The sequence below is a fragment of the Chiloscyllium plagiosum genome, unplaced genomic scaffold, assembly GCF_037043375.1.
Source record: "Chiloscyllium plagiosum isolate Xiang-an unplaced genomic scaffold, Cpla_swu_hap1 HiC_scaffold_6, whole genome shotgun sequence".
NCBI classification, from domain to species: domain Eukaryota; kingdom Metazoa; phylum Chordata; class Chondrichthyes; order Orectolobiformes; family Hemiscylliidae; genus Chiloscyllium; species Chiloscyllium plagiosum.
The window spans coordinates 104,178,711-104,201,405 of NW_028270144.1; the positions used below are offsets into that span (position 1 = coordinate 104,178,711).

Genomic DNA, 22,695 nt, shown 5'->3' on the forward strand with positions numbered 1-22,695 from the left:
TCTATGACTCTCTAGTAAGATGATTTTGTTTCCGGCAGTCCTTCTTTCAGGATGCACTTCTATAACTGCGATATAATCAGGTGATCAGGTGTACTCAAAGTCACAGAATAGAAGATAAGCTATTTTAACCAGTATCAGTTGAACCTTGAAATACTGCTTCCAGGCTCTCAAAGCTACCTGTTAATTACAATGTTGAAAATATATTACGCTATATAGAAACATGGCCATTAATTGCTTTTACAATGCTCAGTGTTTAGTAATGTATTCAGTTATTGGTAGCCTGCTTTCCCTGCTGAAATGAGCGGTAAAGAGGCAGTTTTCTCTAAAGTAGGAGCTCACAGTGATTCTCAGTCCATTTATCTCGTTTGACTTTTTAAGATTAAAGTAGACATCATATCCAGATGGTCAGGGACCAAAGCATTATATAACAGATTCCTTTTGAGGCACAACAGTTTATTTCATAACAAAAAATGAAGAACTGGAAGTCTGAAACAAAAACACAAATTTCTGGAGAAACTCAGGAGGTGTGGCACCATCTGTGGACAGAAAACAGAGATAACATTTTGGGCGCAGTGACCCTTCTTAATTCTGAAGGGGCATAAGGAAGACAGCATGGGAGATAGCCTCTGGGCTCTCCATGTTTCTGCCCCTCCAGCATCTCTCCGCCTGCTACAAGGAGCTTTCTTCACTGATCTTGGAATCTATACATCCATCCAATGCATTATGGAAATGGCTATAAGAATCATGAATCATTTGCTCAGCCATAACTATACCCAGTGTTTCTGCACCCTGAATACCCTTGTTGAAATTCCTTTAATCTTCAGTGGTAATTGTATATTTTATTAATATTGCTACTCCCCCTTCAATCCTGATTACTCTGTAATGGTTGCAATATCACAACAAAATTATGCTTTTAAGTCACTTGTGTTTTTTTTAAGCTGCTTGCATTCATGTATGGAATTATTAATAAAGTAACCTTCCTCATACTGCGTATGATCATTGTCTTAATCTGCTTGATTTTCTCTTCTAAAGATAGAATAATATTGATTCAACAATTAGACAGAGAGATAACTGGAGATTGTGAACAAGTGCATTAAATAAGGAGGGTGGCAAATGTTGACTAGAATCATCAGTGAAAAAGAAAGTGGAGACTGTTTTCAACAGGTTATTGGTATTATGAGAAAACATTATTGGACAGAGATGGATAGCCATTGAAAGAAGAGGAAAAGAAATGAGCAATTAATTAAAATGAGATTGCTAGCTGATCCATTCAGAGGATACCATATGATGGTAAGTTGGGTTAGCTTTGAGCTATCAAAGGCAAAGCACTCAAGTATGCATGGATTATTTCGGATAGTTACTGCTAATGCACGGCTGTTTGCTACACTATATCCTCACAATAACGTAAAAGCAGAGACACCTGTGATGCAGTGGTAGTGTTCAACTCCCACCCTGCTCCAAAGGTTTTTCACACACTGACTAAAAATATCTACAATGTAAAACGTAAACAGGAAAGAGCCTCACTGATTGATGCAATTATCAGCTACTGATGAGCAGAGTGCATACTTCCCCAAATGAAATAGTGAAAATGTAACTGCTCCAGACCATCCATAGAAATGTCATGTTTAGCAAAAGATGATTTTTGTTTACTTGGGGCATTTCCCTACCTGATGTAAGTCATTCTATGTTCAACCCTCATCTGTTCGGTTCCTCCATTTTCTTTATGCACCAATACCTAGCTTGATTCTGCAGATGAGATACCAGTCTCCCCACCCCTCCCCTCCATGACCCCACACACAATCATTTTGAGTGTGCTGAATCAGTATTTACAGCTCAATCAGATGTAACTCATATCCAACCATCAAGATAGAACCCAGTGTATTGTTTTGAGGACCAGCTTTAAATCCCACTATAACAGCTGATGAATTTTGAATTCAATAAAATCTGGAATTAAAAGCTGATCACGTAACTGCTGTTTGATTGTAAAGAAAAGTCAATGCGGTTCACCAATGTCTTGTAGAGAAGAAAATATAGGAGAAAGTGAGGACTGCAGATGCTGGAGATCAGAGCTGAAAAATGTGTTGCTGGAAAAGCGCAGCAGGAATTCCTGAAGAAGGGCTTCTGCTCGAAATGTCGATTCTCCTGCTCCTTGGATGCTGCCTGACCTGCTGTACTTTTCCAGCCACACATTTTTCAGGGAAGGAAATCTGCCAGTATTACCTGGTCTGGCCTACATGCAACTCCAGAAAGAGAGCAATGTGGTTGACTCTTAACTGCCCTCTGGGCAATTGGAGGTGGGCAATGAATCCTGGCCTTGCCAACAACACCCACATTCTATAGATGAATAAGAAAGAGGCCTGGACTGTTTAATCTCAAAAGGAAGCATCAAAATAGTAATTTTATAGATAGTCTCAAGAACGTAAACATGGAAAAAAAAAATCAGGAAAATAAGATGAAATCAAATTAAGACAAGTAGTTCCATGATCAAACTAATAACAAAGAAAATGTAGGCCTCTTCACTCAAAAAGAGATCAAGACATATGGTGTTGGATTCCTTTATCGAGGAGTTAAAATGAAAACCGGAGATTCGTTTAAAGACAAAAGACTCTGAGACGGGGCTGGGATGTTATGAATACAATTTTTGTTTTTGGACATGCATTTTCTCTACAATGCTGACATGGAAACAAACTGTAAGCCTGGAAATGATCAGTGCTTTTTGTCTGATGTGCCTGTCCTGTTTCTATATCCATTGTCCACTTTTGTTTGAACTTTGCTATTCAATATTAAGAGCAAATTTTCCATTTCAATAACTGATAACTTGGATGGATGACTTAAAATAAGTCAGCTTGCCTTCCATGTCTAGGATTATTTTGTGATTGCGAGGTATAATTAAATACCTTTCTTTAAAAAATGTTATTTGTTATGGGGCAATGTGCTTTTGGAAGGACCTCGCACACTTGTTGAAACAATGCATATGTTTGGTATTTGTGAGCTGACTGATTAACTGACTGTCACAAAACCTCAGTCATCTGCGCGTACAGGGGTGGGAACAGAATTGAAGTTGAACAGTATGAATGCTTACAGAACCATCCGATGCACTTGCTCCCACTTTGTCCCCTGATGCATTCCAGCAAACTTCAAAAATTCCCCCAGTCCCTCTGTAGCTGTGCACTAGAGCTCCTGTCTGAAAACAAACACATCGATTTGTTAGGATGTACAGAAAACATTTTACATACACGTTTTTCAAAATGACATACTTTGATTGCCTACATTATTAAATATCACTGGCTATCTGACATGTGCCAAATTCACCTCAATTGTGATTGTCACTTTTCACCAGAGTACTCCATTTTCGTTTTCTTCATCAAATGTGTTTAGCAATTTTTATTTTCCTTTTCCATTACAAACAATTTATGTAAAAGTGAGGTGGTACTGCCCAGTGATATTTCAGAAACTAAAGACTGCCTTTTATTACCATTGGACACACAGCTAAGGAATATTTCCTTTCAATAACACTGTTATTGTAAAACAGCTAAAGATTTTGAAAATCTGATGCTCGCAAATATCACATGTGGTATTATCTCCCTTACCTGAGTGTTCCATATGTGGACACATTTGTCAAAAGACCCACTGGCTAGATATTTGCCATCAGGGCTGAAAGCAACACTGTATACAGGCTCTTGGTGCATGGTTAAGGTGTGAAGACAAACTCCTCTTTCCACATCCCAAAGGCGAACAGTAGAATCAAATGAAGCACTGAGAAATAAAAGATAAAATTAATCTTGACTGGACTGCAAAGTATCTAATGACCACATGGCCTCAAGCCATCAGGTCATCAATGTAAAAAAGAACATGTGCACTGAGGTACACGGTCAAACAAATTTCCACTTTAATCGCGATGTGTCCAACAGTGCTCATTGTCAAAGATCTGCAGCAGGCATATAACTGAACTGTAGAAAGGAAAATAGCTCAGGCTCTAGGCCTGATTACTGTTTAGTGATGAGTGAAAAGTGCATGCGCCACATGCATATCTAACAAGAATAAGGTTGAGTTTAGCTGAGATGAGTGAATAGCCCATTGATGCCTGTTATTTTGACTCTCAAATCCAGGATAGCCACTAGCTAAGCATCAGAGGACTTACAGCCCACTGACAAAAAGGGAATTAGTTGAAATACCAAATAAACAGTGTTTTGACAATGGCTAGGTAATTTAAAAAGAACTGTGACAGCTGACTAGTATTTCACGCATATTTAACAGCTCAGTGGTGGGTTAGCACTGCTATTTCATGGTATATCTCACTTTACATCTAGCCTCAGTTACTGCAACACTGTGGTACTATCAATCCAGCTCTTATTGGGTAAAGACCTACTTCAGAAACGAGCAAAAAGCACTGAGAAAAGATATTTAGATTTTAAACGACAAACTTAATAGTTTTTGCTCTGTATTAACTCACTTCTAATCTTCCTAACTGCCAGCATACCCTTAGAGTTTTACACATTACCTTTCCCCATGCCAAGCATATCTCATTGTCAATTATTATGCAGACAAAGAGTGTGCCAAACCTCTTCTTCTCCATTAAAAAAAAAACAACCCTGGAAGTAAAGTTGGTGGCCAGCTTGCTGGTCAATTAGAAGCTTGCCCTACAGTCCATAAAGTGCTGAGGAGAGGCTACACCCTCAATGAGAATATATTCGACCTTTGGAGGTGCTTGCTAATCAAACTGACTGGCTGGTTGAAGAATTTCAGCAGCAACAGAGGTCCATAATGGGTGCTGCCAGGACAGCAGGAGGCTCCACAGATCCTGGCTCCAGGTATGTCCGGGGCTTTGGTCCAGGTTTTTCTTTCACAACTCAGGAAAGGGAACAAGATGGATGATTTTTAAAAATGTGAGAATGGGAAAGAAGCTGTGGGGGATGGAAAGGAAGTACCCCACTGGGCAAGGGTGTCTTCCAATGACAGAAGCTCCCTATTTATGCTATTCTAAGCACTTTTTAAAAGAAGTTTAAAACAGGACCCCAACACTCAGTGGAAAAGCAGAGGGCCCAACATTTGTAAAACATGCCAAATTTATTTTTATTTGAGTTTCAATGGAAATGAAAGTGGAAATTACTCCTCAATAATTTATCATCTTCATAACCCTGAAGGGCAAAATAGCAAAATAAATAGACACTTAAGAACCTAGGAGGGTCTGCAAGAATCCGGAAAAAGTATATTCCTGTCAGGGTGAAAGGAAAGGCTGGTAGGTATAGGGAAAATTGGATGACTAAAGAAATTGAGGGTTTGGTTAAGGAAAACAAGGAAGCATTTGTAAGGTATAGACAGGATAAATCGAGTGAATCCTTAGAAGTGTATAAAGGCAATAGGAGTAAACTTAAGTGGGAAATCAGGAGGGCAAATAGGGGACACGAGATAGCTTTGGCAAATAGAATTAAGGAGAATCCAAAGGGTTTGTACAAATACATAAGGTCAAAAGGGTAACGAGGGAGAGAATGGGGTCCCTCAAAATCAGCAAGGCGGCCTTTATGTGGAGCCGCAGAAAATGGGGGAGATACTAAATGAGTATTTTGCATCAATATTTATTGTGGAAAAGGATATGGAAGATATAGACTGTAGGGAAATAGACGGTGACATCTTGCAAAATGTCCAGATTACAGAGGAGGAAGTGCTGGATGTCTTGAATCGGTTAAAGGTGGATAAATCCCCAGGACCTGATCAGGTGTACCCTAGAACTCTGTGGGAAGCTAGAGAAGTGATTGTTGGGCCTCTTGCTGAGATATTCGGATCATCGATAATCACAGATGAGGTTAGCAAACGTGGTGCCACCATTTAAGAAGGGTGGTAAGGACAAGCCAGGGAACTACAGACCAGTGAGCCTGTCCTCGGTGGTGGGAATCCTGAGGGACAGGATGTACATGTACTTGGAAAAGCAAGGACTGATTAGGGATAGTCAACATGGCTTTGTGCGTGGGAAATCATGTCTCACAAACTTGACTGAGTTTTTTGAAGTAGCAAAGAGGATTGATCAGGGCAGACCGGTAGATGTGATCTATATGGACTTCTTCAGTAAGGCGTTCGACAAGATTCCCAATGGGAGACTGATTAGCAAGGTTAGATCTCATGGAATGCAGGGAGAACTAACCATTTGGATACAGAACTGGCTCTAAGGTAGAAGACAGTGGGTGGTGGTGGAGGGTTGTTTTTCAGACTGGAGGCCTGTGACCAGTGGAGTGCCACAAGGATCGGTGCTGGGTCCTCTACTTTTTGTCATTTCCATAAATGATTTGGATGCGAGCATAAGAGGTACAGTTAGTAAGTTTGCAGATACACCAAAATTGGAGGAGTAGTGGACAGCGAAGAGGGTTACCTCAGATTACAACAGGATCTGGACCAGATGAGCCAATGGGCTGAGAAGTGGCAGATGGAGTTTAATTCAGATAAATGCGAGGTGCTGCATTTTGGGAAAGCAAATCTTAGCAGGATTTATACACTTAATGGTAAGGTCCCAGGGAGTGTTGCTGAACAAAGAGACCTTGGAGTGCAGGTTCATAGCTCCTTGAAAGTGGAGTTGCAGGTAGATAGGATAGTGAAGAAGGCGTTTGGTATGCTTTCCTTTACTGGTCAGAGTATTGAGTACAGGAGTTGGGAGGTCATGTTGCAGACATTGGTTAGGCCACCGATGGAATATTGCGTGCAATTCTGGTCTCCTTCCTATTGGAAAGATGTTGTGAAACTTGAAAGGGTTCAGAAAAGATTTACAAGGATGTTGCCAGGGTTGGAGGATTTGAGCTATAGGGAGAGGCTGTACTGGCTGGGGCTGTTTTCCTTGGAGGGTTGGAGGCTGAGGGGTGACCTTATAGAGGTTTACAAAGTTGAGGGGCGTGGATAAGGTAAATAGACAAAGTCTTTTCCCTGGGGTGAGGGAGTCCAGAACTAGAGGGCATAGATTTAGGGTGAGAGGGGAAAGATATAAAAGAGACCTAAGGGGCAACGTTTTCACACAGAGGGTGGTACGTGTATGGAATGAGCTGCCAGAGGATGTGGTGAAGGCTGGTACAATTGTAACATTTAAGAGGCATTTGGATGGGTATATGAACAAGAAGGGTTTGGAGGGATATAGGCCAGGTGCTGGCAAGTGGGACTAGATTGGGTTGGGATATCTGGTCGGTATGGACAGGTTGGACCAAAGGGTCTGTTTCCATGCTGTACATCTCTATGACTCTATGACCCATCACATTAGTGAAAATCTGGTTCAATGTTTCATCCCATAATTTATGGCTATGATACAACAGTGAAGAATCCATCTTGATTAAACTGCCTTTTTCTTTTGAATTCTAATGTCCAGTTTAAAGCTACAAAGGAAGTAATGATTGTTTTCAGCTACCAATTACATGTCTTGACTTAGCATGGACAAACCTGGCAGGATTGAGAGGTGACTATTTTCTTTCATTCTGGTGGAGACTGAGCAGGTATGGGTCCTGCTCTGTTTTATAAACAGTTAGGTTCAAATTTTGTGCAATCTAGATTGCAAAATGTTTCACCTGAAGTGTTACCTCAAGTCCAGCGAGAAATTCCAGCTGAGTGCTGTGTTGGCTGATGTTGCCAAAGCAAGATGAAGCCCTTTTCATTCAATATGAAATTACAATAACTTAATATTCTGTTACTGCTGGAGGCATAGGAGAGTGGGTGGTTAATAAAAACTGCATGACCCTATGCATTACATATAAGTTAGACGTCAGCATCATAAGTGCACTAATTTTACTGAACTTTTTCTAACTTTCAGCTAATTTGTTTTAATAAATGCATGCTGTATGTGTATTGGAAAAAAATGTTAATCTTACCTGGCTAACATGATGTAAGAGTTTGGGTTGTTGGTACCTGGACCAGTAGGACTCCATTTTATAGTGTAGATTTCCTTATTATGGGCTTGTAAATCATGTACACAAGTGTCCTGCTTCATATTCCATATCTTCAGGAAGAAATGCAAATAATATAGTGATCTGTGACTATCAACTGTTAGTTTTAAAATTGTTAAAAATGTCATGCATCATTTACATGGAAAATAAGTTCAAGATAAATTCGAAGGTCAATTACACATGGAAGATGAGTTATTTTCCATTTCATTTTAAGGTTCTTAATGCATTATCAAAATTGAACTGGAGAAGAAATGTTAAATGATATGGTTACTATTTATTATTCCATTATTTCTGTAATTAGTTATAATAAACAAGATGATGCAATTCATCCTGTGTCTGTAATGTTTTGATTTAAACTCATTATATATATATAGTATGTATGCATTGCTTTGTTGTTACCTCAGAACTAGCTCCAGTAACTGATATAAAAGTATTAAATTATACATGGCTGCAAGATATTAATCAGTTTACTATATGTCTTTGTAGAAAGGGAACTGATTAGTACAGGGCAGAAGTCAAGTCAATCATTCTGAGGCCAGCTATTTCACACTATAACTCACTGTTCTCATAAAATAGGACTACATTGAGGCAAAGTAGTTGGAATGTGTGATCCTATCAGGGATTACCACTCACTTGTCAAGCATACTGAGCATGCATAATCTGGTAATAGCTATTGAATAAAAGGCCATTGTATTCCACCACACAGGTGGAGTGGTTATCCACTGACAGGCTTGCCACATAGCTGAGCAGCTATCACTTTATCCCACAACTCTATTCCAAGCCTGCAACATAGCAATAGCTGGAATTTGTGGTAATAGTGAGCGAGTTGTCCTTTGACATCTTAGAATAAACAATCCTGTATTATCTTCTCAGTGCACAAGAATATAAGTAACATCTGTGTTGAACTTAATCAGGTGTTAGTTACTATATATCTTGAGTTCACTGCCTGAAGAAAGGTCTTCAGTGACTATTCGCAAAATCACAGCCAAATGCAATGCTTACTTTTACCATGGAGAGGGTGCGTCAATAGACAAAGTCTGCCTTAGTCAGGATATTGATTGAATCCCATGCTGTTGGCATTAATATGACCCACATGCTATTCAAACTAGTTTAAGTAGCCGCCCCAGATAAAAATAAGCTACCAACACCACATACGACCAAAAATGTGCTCTTAAAACAGTATAAGTTAACATGAGATTAAAATCAGAAAGCTAAAAGTTTACATACAGATATTGCCAATTTAGCCTGTATTGGAGTTGCTTTGGCCATTACTGTTTCACAGAAGTGTTGAGAGTTTTTCAGCAAAGATTTATTTAAATGAAATATAAACTGAAGTTTAAATGTTTACTCAAAAAGCAGAAAGTATGTAAAGACTCAACACTAATAAATAATGTTGAAAAATTGAGGTGCTGCTGGGAAGGGTTGGGATTGTGTAATTTTCATAGATACTGAAGTGATAAATAGTATGATAGCCAAAGTAAAAGCATGTCTGAGAATCCACATCACTATGACATTAATCAATCTTTTTCAGTCCATAATGAAATTTCTGACAGGAGAGTTCAACTCAGTCAAACTGTCCTTATTTATAGATGGTTTGATACAGAGAAGGTATAACGATCAGTTCCTTTATGTAAGAGATGAGTGAATTTTCAAAACAAAAAGGGTTCACGGACTCAAAGAAAGCTCGTCTGTTAGGAATGTTTTATTACGTGGTTGTTCTTCAGTGAAATAGCTTTAAGACTTCAGCTGTTTAGCAAATCATAGCTGATGGAAGGATATACTACCACAAAGAGATTACCACAAAGAGATGGGCTGAGAGGTGGCAGATGGAGTTCAACCTGGATAAATGCGAGGCGATGCATTTTGGAAGGTCGAATTTGAAAGTTGAGTACAGGATTAAGGATAGGATTCTTGGCAGTGTGGAGGAACAGAGGGATCTTGGGGTGCAGGTACATGGATCCCTTAAAATGGCCACCCAAGTGGAGAGGGTTGTTAAGAAAGCATATGGTGTTTTGGCTTTCATTAACAGGGGTATTGAGTTTAAGAGTCGTGAGATCTTGTTGCAGCTCTATAAAACTTTGGTTAGACCGCACTTGGAATATTGCGTCCAGTTCTGGTCACCCTATTATAAGAAAGATGTGGATGCTTTGGAGAGGGTTCAGAGGAGGTTTACCAGGATGCTGCCTGGACTAGAGGGCTTATCTTATGAGGAGAGGTTGACTGAGTTCGGACTTTTTTCATTGGAGAAAAGGAGGAGAAGAGGGGACCTAATTGAGGTATACAAGATAATGAGAGGCATAGATAGAGTCGATAGCCAGAGACTATTTCCCAGGGCAGAAATGACTAACACGAGGGGTCATAGATTTAAGCTGGTTGGAGGAAAGTATAGAGGGGATGTCAGAGGTGGGTTCTTTACACAGAGAGTTGAGAGAACATGGAATGCGTTGCCAGCAGCAGTTGTGGAGGCAAGGTTATTGGGGACATTTAAGAAATTCCTGGACATGCATATGGTCACAGAAATTTAAGGGTGCATACATGAGGATCAGTGGTCGGCACAACATCGTGGGCTGAAGGGCCTGTTCTGTGCTGTACTGTTCTATGTTCTATGGATCATAATTAGGTTTCCCTACCTTCAGTGTCATGTCATCTGAACAAGATGCGAGCAGCATGCCAGATGGGTCCCATTTGATTGCATTTACTTCATTCTGAAAAGTAAAAACGTGCAAATAAGCTTTGCTGATATAAACAGTAAACAACCTGTCATGTCGGCATTCTCCTGAAGATGGCACTCTGAGATCATGTCATCTGCAAAATCCACTGGACACCGTATGAACTTTGGCTGCAGCCTAACAATCTTTTCGGGAATATTCCTTGAACTTGTTTCTCACTCTGATGGAATCATTTATCCTATATTTGATTTATTGAGTAATTATTTGCCTTGCTTAACTTTCCATTTGCCCTCGATATTTTTACTTCCTCCCGAGCACTTATTGTGCTAGTGAAAATGTATTACTGATTGGCTGGAGTTCCTTCAATTCATGAGAGTGGAATAGTATGATATTAGTATTTTTTTGTTCTGTTTATCACTCCTCACTTCTTTTGTTTATTTTGTTCTATCTTCCTTCTCATTTGCTTTTGGTTTACATCACAGCTTCCAATTTGTACATCCAAGGTTCAAATCCAGCCACAGCAAAAAAATGTCATTATTTGTTAATAGTTCAGAGAACAAAAAAACCTAAGCAATATTTGGGAGGAATGGTCAACTAAATGTAAGTGAACCTCATTGTTAACCATGATCTCCCAATACAAGCTTGCAGCAACAATGACACCCTCAAGAGGCTTAAGATCCCAGAACTGCCTAATATTCAGATTTACTAGCTTTCCACTAGCAATTTGCTGCAATGCCGTAGTAAAATAATAGTTGTCAAATTGCACAAGCGCTAGCTTTGAGATTTTAGTCAAAAGTTAGTCACCAAATAGATGCATTCTCTCATGCCAAAACCACAATAGAATGGCAGTCAAGACTGTTCTGCTCACTCTGGGTATATGTTGAGTGCATGGCAGAAAATTGCAGGTTCCCCAATCTATGATTGTATACTTATTAAAAATTGGGACATCACAGGCCAGGAATTTATAATTTCATTATAGGAGTTCCCTGCACCTGTCTGGAGCAGGCACAGCATAAATTGTATTCCGTTTTGAAAAGCAACAAGTTACATTCATCACAGTATTAGTAGTTGACGGATGGAAAGGGCACAGTCTGTGTTCATTGTCCTGTTAACAACAGCACCATAAGTTTTAACAGCTAAATGATTAAGCTATCATAAATCATAAATGTTTAGAAAATGAGGGATGAGAAGGCATCTTAAATCAATTAAACATTATGTGGCATTGCTGTCCCTCAAATTTATGTCATAAGACAATCCTTTAATCTTACATAAACATCTCTCCCAATGCAAACGCACCAAAAATGTATGAAATCAAACACATAGATAAACAATGCACTGATTAGATATAACTTTTTTTAAATTCAGGAAGTTATTTGATGATAAAAGTTACTTCCAGATCATGGAAGGATTTTTAACTATAATCATACTTGACATTTTTATTTAAAGTCCTATCCCGGGGGTGCACGTCCACGTTAACACAAATCTGTTCCAACACATAGCAACAGATAATGTCAGAAATATTCCTTCTGACCGATGCTTTCTGTACAGAATAATCCAATGCCAACAAAGCACAAGATAGAATATTTTTACAGCTTTATAACTTTGGCATTGCATAAAAATGCCTTTCATGTTCACTCAAACTGGAACTTACTGTATGCCCTTGGAATGTTTTGACTGGACGATCACAGCCAAGCCTGCACACGTGAATGCACATGTCTGTGCTGCAGGATGCAAACGTAGTGTTATTCTGCCAATCCACATCTAAGGCAGGAGCTGTGAAAACAGCAATCTACACATGAGCAAGGAAGTCTAAACACAGAAAAACCACACCAAATGTCACAGAACAAAATCAATATGGTCAATTTCCAAGTCGCTAACTGCACTTAGCATGAGCCCTATGAATTGATCTCTTGCCATAGAAACAGCAACCTGTACTTGCATAACGACCTTAACGTAAGTAAACATCCCCAACAGGAGAATAATCGGACAAAAATGGAAGCTCAATCAGAAAAAAGGAGTGACGGGGGTGTTGGGTGGGTTGCGTGTGCTGTCTGACTTTCAGAAAGAAGTTCCTTAGATAAACAAACTAAATCATGGCCAACAATATGCAAAGAGGATTGCAAAAGAAACCAAAATCTGAGAAATGCAGAGTTCTTGGAAATCAATTCTTCATTCTGGGTCCTGCCTAAATTGATGGATTAGCCAGTTGAAAGCTGACATTAGAAGGCCATAGCCAGGATCACTTGGACAATTCTTGAAAATTGAGATAGATTGGAGTAAAGGGATGGATTAGAACAGCAATGGGAAGAAAATATTGTGGAGAAAGAACTCTGGGAATGGGTTCTCAGCTTCTTATAGTCACAAGAGACAGCAATGACGCGACAGTTTACTTGAGAGGCTGGGGATATCATTCTTTCCTTCATCTGGTATGCATGTGATTCTGTAAAATGCACTTACCTGATTTATTGGTTGTTCCATCTTGCTGCCAGGAGTTTTGAGTGCTGGGAAACCTAGCCCCTCAATACCAAACTTAAAGTAGGCTCCCTACTGCATTTGGAAGTGTGATTTAAATATACAGGTTGTTCTGCGATAACGCACGTTTTGTCGCTGCGAATTGGCGATAACTTGACTGACTAATTGTGGACGTTATTTGGATAATGCGAACTGTCTACTCAACCGGTATATTGATTTCCTATTAGCAATCCTCCACAGCACAATTTTCTGCAGCAGTTTTCCATAACGTGATTTTCTATAGCATGAGGTTGCAGAGGAACACAACTATCACATTATAGCAGAACAACTTGTAATAGTAAAGTGCCCTGCCTCAAGATTGGAATGTAACCACATTACCTGAGATCAAGTAAATGGCAGCAGATGTTTATACAGTGGCATTTTGCAATATACACCTTTCTGAAAATCTCCCGCAGTCCTTTAGGCCCATTTGTACAGAACAATGTGAACTTGTGTTCTGAAGAAGGATCATTGGACCCAAAATGCGAACCCTCTCCACAGATGCTGGCTGACCTGCTGAGTTTCTTCAGCAATTTCTGTTTTGTTTCTAATATCCAGCTTAAAAATTAGTGTTTTCTATTTTCTCTACTGAAAATGCATTAGAACTTCGAACATAGAACAGTAAAGCACAGGACCAAACCGTTTAGTCCACCATATCTGCATCAACCATGATGCTATTCTAAACTAATCCCATCTGTCTGCACATGGTCCGTTTCCCTCTGTTCCCTGCCTGTTTATGTGTCTGTCTAAATTCCTCTTAAACAAAGCTATCGTATATGCTTCTTTCCTCAAGAAAGATTACACCTGAAGCGTTGCCTTCTCCATCTTCCAATGCTGCCTGGCTTGCTATGCTCTTCCAACCTCCTACTTGTCTATCACTCTCCCGGCACCATGTTCCAGGCTCTGTTTAAAAAAAAACTGCCTCTCACATATCCTTTAAACTTTCCCCCATTCAACTTAAACCTATGTCCCCTAGCATTAGACATTTCCACTCCAACTAGCTACCCTAGCCATGCCTCTCATAATTTTATATACTTCTATCTGGTTGCCCCTCAGCCTTCGTCACTCTGGTGAAAGTAATCCAAGTTTGTCCAACCTCTTCTTATAGCTAATACACTCCAACTAAGCAACTTCCTGATAAACCTCTTTTGCACCCACATCAAAGCCTCCACACATCTTTCCTAGTGTGGCAACCAGAATTGCACAGAATTCTCCAAATATGGCCTGAAGTATTATAGAGCTGCAACTTTTATACTCAGTGCCCCAACCTTACCACTTTATTCACTTGTGTTGTCACTTTCAGGGAGCAATGGACTTGCACCCTCAGATCCTTCCATATATCAATGGTTCGAAAGATCCTGCCATTTATTGTATACTTCCCTCTTGCATTCGACTTCCCAAAATGTTCACATCACACTTGTCTGGATTAAACTTCATCTGTCATTTCCCTGCCCAACTTGCAAACTTTCTATAACCTTTGACAACCTTCTTCATTATCCACCACTCCACCAATTTTCATATAGGCTACAAACTCCCTAAGCACACCACCTAAATTTTCACCTGTATCATTTATATATATTGCAAACAACATAGGTCCCAGCAGTAATTCGTGTGGAATACTGCTGGTCAGAACTCCAGTAAGAAAAACACTTCTCTCCAACCAATTTTCTATGACCAAGTCAATTTTATACTAACTTACCAACTGACTGAGGATCCCATGTAATTTAATCTTTTGGACCAGCCTTGGAGTATTATCGAATGCTTTTGTAAAGTCCACGTAGCCAACATCCACTACACTACCCTCAATCGTCTTTGTCACTTCCTCAAAAAAATGAATCAACTTTGAGATAAGACCTCCCAAGCACAATAACATCCCCAACGTGTCCATTATTTTCCAAATGCAAGTAAATCCTGTCCCTATGAATCTTAGAGTCACAAAGATGTACAGCACGGAAACAGACCCTTTGATCTAATTTGTCCATGTTGACCAGATATCCTAACCTAATCCAGTCCCATTTGCCAGCACTTGGCCCATACCCCTCTAAACCCTTCCTATTCATATACCCATTCAATGACTTTTAAATGTTGTAATTGGTCCAGCCTCCACCACTTCCTCTAGCAGCTCATTCCATACACGCACCACTCTCTGTGTGAAAAGGTTGCCCCTTAGGTCCCTTTTACATCTTTCCCCTTTCAACCTAAACCTGTGCCCTCTAGTTCTGGACTGATCCATCCAGGGAAAAGACCTTGTTGATTTATCCTATCCTTCGATAACTTCCTACCACTGATTGAAGGCTCACCGGCCTATAATTTCCCGGGTTATCATTTTGCCCTTCTTAAACAAAGAAACAACACTCTCAATTCTCCCACAATGCTTTTGTGGGACCTCACCTGTGGCTAAAGATGGTAAAAAAATCTCTATCGATGCCCTAGCCATCTTCGCTTACTTTCCTCAATGTCCTGGGATAGATCCAGTCAGGCCTTATTGACTTTAATGTTTTTCAAGATCAGATCCAACACCTCCTTCTTCTTAATAGACCATATAGCAATACAGCACAGTACATGCCCTTTGTTCGTTGATGTTATGCCTATCTGGGAAGCCAGTCTGAAGCCCATCTAACCTACACCATTCTGTTATCATCGATATACTTATCCAATGACCGTTTAAATGCCTGTAAAGTTGGTGAGTCTACCACTGTTGCAGGCAGGGCATTCCACGCCCTTACTACTTTCTGAGTAAAGAACCTACCTCTGACATCTGTCCCATATCCATCACCCCTCAGTTTAAAGCTATGTCCCCTTGTGCTAGCCATCAGCATCCAAGGAAAAAGAGCCTTACTGTCCACCCTATCTAATTCTCTGATCATTTTGTATGTCTCTATTAAGTCAACTCTTAACTTCTAACGAAAACAGCCGCAAGTCCCTTAGCCTTTCCTCATAAAACCTTCTATCCATACCAGGCAACATCCTAGTAAACCTCCTCTGCACCCATTCCAATGCTTCCACGTCCTTCCTATAATGTGGCAACCAGAACTGTAAGCAGTACTTCAATTGCAGATGTACCAGAGTTTTGTACAGCTGCAACATGACCTCATGGCTCCAAAACTCAATCCCTCTACAATTAAAAGGTAACACACCATATGCCTTCTTAATAACCCTACCAACCTGGGTGGCAACTTTCAGGGATCTATGCACATGGACACAGGTCTCTCTACTCCTCCACACTACCAAGAATCTTACCATTAGCCCAGCACTGTATTCCTGTTAGCTCTTCCATTGTGCATTATCTCACACTTTTCCACATTAAACTCCATTTGCCACCTCTCAGCCCAACTCTGCAGCTTGTCTATGTCCCTCTGTAACCTGCAACATTCTTCCACACTGTCCACAACTTCACCGACTTTAGTGTCATCTGCAAATTTACTAAGCCATCCTTCTACGCCCTTATTCAGGTTGTTTATAAAAATGACAAAAGCGTGGCCCCAAAACATATCCTTGCAGTAATAACTAAATTTCCAGGTTGAACATTTCCCATCAATCATCACCCTCTGTCTTCTTTCACTGAGCCAATTTCTGATCCAAACTGCTAAATCACCCTCAATCCCATGCTTCCATATTTTCTGCAATAGCCTACCGTGGGGGACCGTATCAAATGCTTTACTGATATCCATATACACCATATCAACCACTTTACCATCATCCACTGTTTGATCACTTTCTCAAAGAACTCAATAAAGTTTGTGAGGCACGACCTACCCTTCACAAAACTGCACTGACTATCCCTAATCAAATTATTATTTTCTGGATGATTATAAATCCTCTCTGTTATAATCCTTTCCAACATTTTACCCACAACTGAAGTAAGGCTCACTAGTCTATTATTACCAGAGTTGTCTTTATACCCCTTCTTGAATAAGGGGACAATATCCTCCAATCTTCTGGCACTATTTCTGTCGACAGTGAAAGGCTCTGCAATCTCCTACCTAGCTTCCCAGGGAACTCTAGGATAAATCCAGTCTAATCCAGTCCAGGGGACTTATCTATTTTCACACTTACCAGAAGTGCTAACACCTCCTCATTATGAACCTCATTCCAGTTTAGTCTAATAGCCTGTATCTCAGTACTTTCCTCAACAACAGTGTCTTTTTCCTGTGTGAATACTGACAAAAAATATTCATTTAGTGCCTCTCCTATCTCTTTGGACTCCACGCACAACTTCTCACTACTGTCCTTGACAGGCCTTAATCTTACTCTAGTCATTCTTTTATTCCTGACGTAGCTACAGAAAGCTTTAGGGTTTTCCTTGATCCTACCTACCAAAGACTTCTCATGTCCCCTCCTGGCTCTTCTTAGCTCTCTCTTTAGGTCCTTCCTGGTTAACTTATAACACTCAAGCGCCCTAACTGAGCCTTCATGATTCATCTTTAGATAAGCCTCCTTCTTCCTCTTCAACTTTTTTAGTAAACTACGATTCCCTCACTCGACCCCTTCCTTCCTCCCTGCCTGACAGGTACATACTTATCAATGACACGCAGTAGCTGTTACTTGAATAAGCTCCATATTTCAATTGTGTCCATCCCCTGAAGTTTCCTTTCCCATCATATACATCCTATATCTTGGCTAATTGCATCTTAATTGCCTTTACCCCAGCTATAACTCTTGCCCTGCGGTATATACCTATGCCTTTCCATCACTAAAGTAAACATAACCGAATTGTAGTCACTATCACCAAAGTGCTTATCTACCTCCAAATCTAACACCTGGCCCGGTTCATTACTCCAATGTGGCATCGCCCCTTGACGGCCTATCTACACATTAGATGGGTCAGTTTTTGTCCAATGTACTCAAACTATAGCGTTTCCAGTCAATATTAGGAAAGTTGAAGACACCAATAACAACTACCCTATTACTTTAATCTTTACTCAGAATCAACTTTGCAATCCTCTCCCCTAACATCTTTGGAACGTTTCGGAGGCCTATAGAAAACTCCCAACAGGGTGACCTCTCCTTTCCTCTTTGTAATCTCAGCTCATACTACCTCAGTAGATGAGGCCTCATCAAATGCCCTTTCTGCCACCTTAATACTGTCCTTGACTAACACCACCTTCCCTGTTCCTATTGAAACATCTAAACCCTGGAACCTCAACAATCATTCCTGACCCTGCTCTATCCATATTTCCGAAATGGCCACAACATTGAAGTCCTAGGTACCAACCCATGCTGCGAATTCACCCACCTTATTCCAGGTGCTCCTGGTGTTGAAGTAGACACACTTCAAACTACCTTCCTGCCTGCTGGTATATGATCTCGCTACTCTCAACCTCCTGTACACTTGAGCTACAATTCAGGTTCCCATCCCCCTCCTTAATTCGTTTAAATTCTCTCAAAAAGTATTAGCAAACCTCCCCCCAGGAAATTGGTACCCTTCTGGTTCAGATATAGGCCATCCTGTTTGTAGAGGTTCCACCTACCCCAGAATGAGCCCCAATTTTCCAGGTATCTGAAACCCCTCCCTCCTGCACCATCCCTGTAGTCTTGTGTTCAACTGTTCTCTCTCCCTATTCCTTGCCTCGCGAGCACGTGGCACGGGTAAAAAACCAGAGATAACAACTCTGTTTCTTCTAGCTATAAGCTTCCCCCCCAGCTCCTTGAATTTCTGCTTTACACCCCATCTCTTTTGCTACTTGAGTCATTGGTGCCTTTGTGGACCACGGCTTGGGGCTGCTCCCCCTCCTTCTTAAGGATCCCGAAAATATGATCCAAGACATCACGGACCTTGGCACCTTGGAGACAATACACCAACTGCAGGTCTCCCTTGTTCCCACAGAATCTCCTATCTACCCCCCTAACTATGGAGTCCCCAATGACTAATGCTCTACTGCTCTCCCCCCTTCCCTTCTAAGCACCAGGGACAGATTCTGTGCCAGAGATCTGTACACCATGGCTTATGTCTGGTAAGTCCCCTCCTCCATCAACAGTATCCAAAATGGTATACTTGTTAATTGAGGGAAATGTCCACAGGGGATACGTGCACTGTCTGTCTGTTCCCTTTCCAACCCCTGACTGTAACCCATCTACCTTCTTCCTGTACCTGAAATGTGACAATCTCCCTGTAACTTATCTCAATTACACCCTCAGCCTCCTGAATGATCTGAAGTTCATCTAGCTCCAGCTCCAGTTCTCTAATGCAGTTTTGGAGGAGTTGGAGTTGGGTGCATTTGCTGCAGACGAAGTCAGCAGGGATACTAGTGGTGACCATTGCCTCCCACATTCTACAGGAGGAGCATTCAATTGCCCTAACATCCATTCCCACAGTTCAGAATTCCCAAAGAGACTACTGAAAAAAAACCCAATAACCTTACCAAATCGGCACACAGAACTTTTTTTTTGGTTAGAGGAGGAGGATGAGTTGGAGACACTATCTAAGTAGTGTTTTGGGTAAAGCAACCGGCTAAATATATAACCTCACTTACTCAGCTGTCCACTGTCCGCTCCTGCTCAGCATGCGCTCTGCCTATTTACGATATAAGCTTTTTATAGGATTTACTTACCTTCCTGGAAGCCTGCTGGTCCTAGCTTTTGCTGCATATCCTAGAACATGCCCTTCCCTATTCTTAGCATCATTCAAGCTCTTTTCCTTGGTGAATACCAAAACAAAATACTCATCAAGAAGTATTTCCTTCCACTTCCATGCATAAAATTCCCAGTTTGTCCTTGAGTGGACCTACCCTTTTCCGAAATATCCTTTTGTTCCTAATATACATATAAAATGGCTTGGGATTCTCCTTAATACTATTTGCCAAGGACATTTCATGGTCCCTTGTCACACTCCTAATGCCTTGTTAAATTCTTTCCTGCTTCCTTTATAATCCTTAGGGGCCTTGTTTGATTTCAGTTTCCAAAACCTTACATCAGCTTCTTTTTGACTAAATTTTCAATACCTCTCAACCTCCAGGGTTCTCGAATTTTGCCATCCTTATCTTTCTTCCACACAGAAACATACTGGCTTGAACTGACGTTTAAAAGAATTCCATGTTGGTTGTGGATTTACCATCAACCAGCCGACCCCCATCCTAATCTAATTTCTATAGTCCCTGCTTAATATCATAGTAATTAGCCTTCTCCCAATTTAGTACTTTCACTCGAGGACCAGTCTTAGCTTTATCCATAACTATCTTACAATTTGCAGAATTATGATTACTGTTTCCAAAATGGCCCACGAGAAACTTTGATCACCGAGCCAGGCTCATTTCCCAGTACAATATGACCCTTTCCTGGTTGGATTTTCTACATATTGTCTCAAGAAGCCCTCCTGGATACACCTAACAAATTCTGCTACATCTAAGCCCCTGGCAATAAGAGTGTCTTAGTCAATATTGGGCAAGTTAAAATTACCCACTACAACAACCTTATTGCTTTTACATTTACCCATAATCTGCCTACATATCTGTTCCTATAACTTCCACTGGCTATTGGGAGGAATATAACCCCATCATAGTGACTGCACCTGTTTTATTCCTGAGTTCTATCCATATTGGCCTTACTGGATGAGTTCTCAGAGATGTTGTCTCTTAATACAGCTGTGACATTTTCCTTAATCAGTAATGCAACTTCCCCATCCCTTGCTATCACATTTGATATATCTAAACCCTGGAATGTTGAGCTGCCAGTCCTACCCCTCTCTCAACTAAGTTTCTGTAATGGCTACAAAAGCATAGATCCATGTACTAATCTTGGCTCTCAGTTCAGCTGTCTTACCTGTCATACTCCATGCATTAAAATAAATACACCTCAGACCACCAGTCCCACCATGCTCATTTACCTAACCCTGCCTTTTCTTCCTATGAGACTTACTTGATGTAACCCCTACCTTCTCTTCAATCACTCCACATGCTGACCTACTGCACTGGTTCCCATCCCCTTGCCACCCTAGTTAAAACCATCCCAGTTGGTACTAGCAAATCACCTTGCAAGGATATTGGTACCCCTCCAGTTTAGGTGCAACCCATCCTTCTTGTACAGGTCTCTCCTGCTCTGGAAGATCTAGATATAATCCAGATATGAGGTTCTCCCTTCTCGGCCAGCTCTTTACTCATGCATTCAACTGTATTATGTCCCCATTTCTGGTCTCCTCATCACTTGGTGTATGTTTTAATCAGCATTAATATAATAATCTAATAATGTGGATGTATAAATTACAAGACTTTTCATAATGTGCAAAACAAACCAGAACTCAAAGATCATTCTCCTTTCTACTCAAAAACCTGATTAGATCTACAGTTTGAAAAAGACAGCAAAGCTCTGTTGGAGATTCTATTACCTTTTGGAGTTTGTATTACCTTCTGGAGATTCTATTATATCTACTCCTATTGACGTAACACGCTGGACTTCAGCTGAAAAGACAGGCTAGCAATTTATTCTCAGTTCTTCAAAAGGATTCCAATATCACCCAAAGCTAAAAGATGAAAGCATGCTCTCGCTACTTGTTATTAACAAGTGAAATGAAATCAGCTGAAATGAATTTGGGCAGCCTTAACCTAGTTCCGAACTGTCAGAGGCTTACGACAGTAAATTGACCCTATTCATTAGAAGCACTCAAAGGGGCCACAGAAATGACTTGGTGCAAGAAACAAAATAATACACTTTGGCAAAAAAAAGGTGTTGTTCAAATGGACCATTTTTTCATGGAAAGTAAAGGGAACTCTGTTATATCTAACTTTATAGTACTTGATAAGTTTGTAGTTGAAAGGTATTGACATGTTTTCATTTTCCAGAACTAGTGTGTCTAACCCAGATGAGCAAAAAATAATTTTTAAAAACTCAATGAACGTGCAAACTTAAGAGAAACACATTAAAAGGTGGCCCTGCAATTTGTAAATGAATCATCAGTTCCTAATTTGCACTGCAGGCTTAAAAACTTGCCCTAATCTACTGCAAATCTTTTGCTGTAGAATCGCACAGGGGTAAGTTTCATTATTGATGCTTCGTTGAGAATTCTCTAATGCATGTTTCTAGGAAAGCTAATTGACAATGCCTAAAATACAATCACACAAGGTTCACCTTTTTCAAACTTCTGAAAATTAACACATAAAATTCAGCTGCCAATTATACACATATGAAAAAAAAGCTATGCATATACGAACACATTTATCCACCAGAATATTTAGCAGTTTTGTTACAAGGAATTGGACAATAACTTGTATTTTTAAAAAATGCTTGTCTATAATAGCTTTATTACATCTCAAAGAAATGCTTCAAACTGCTAATTCAACTTTGAAACGTAGCAACAAAAAGCAATTGCTTCTGCCATTTTCCAAACAGCAATATTACACTGTTAAATCTAGCTTTGATGATGTTATTTAAGGAAAGAACATTGAGGAGAACTGTGAATATAGCTTTAAGAATAGAAACAGTAGAAGCATCAGTGTGAACTCCTCCGGTGCCTAATTAGGAGTCCTGCAGCTTCCAGATTTCAGCATAAGTAAGTTCACCAGGAGTCATTTTGGCATTCGCATCCCGCAATAGCAATAAGTCTCTCAATGCTCACACTACAGAAGCCACAAAATCTGGGTCTCTTAATATCTACATGAACTGTGGAAGAA

The 22,695-nt window shown here is 40.2% G+C and overlaps 1 protein-coding gene across 11 annotated transcripts in view; it reads right to left on the minus strand.

Moving 5' to 3' along the window:
• LOC122550838 (F-box-like/WD repeat-containing protein TBL1X) overlaps positions 1 to 22,695 on the minus strand; it is a 399,517-nt gene that overhangs the window by 5,173 nt on the left and 371,649 nt on the right. For all 11 annotated transcript variants that reach the window (XM_043692156.2, XM_087988307.1, XM_043692157.2 and 8 more), the window contains 5 exons: positions 12,234 to 12,355; positions 10,544 to 10,618; positions 7,839 to 7,966; positions 3,591 to 3,756; positions 3,083 to 3,184 (listed from right to left, as the gene is read on the minus strand). In XM_043692156.2, coding sequence (XP_043548091.1) covers positions 3,083 to 3,184; positions 3,591 to 3,756; positions 7,839 to 7,966; positions 10,544 to 10,618; positions 12,234 to 12,355 — 593 coding nt within the window. The remainder of the gene's footprint in view (positions 1 to 3,082; positions 3,185 to 3,590; positions 3,757 to 7,838; positions 7,967 to 10,543; positions 10,619 to 12,233; positions 12,356 to 22,695) is intronic.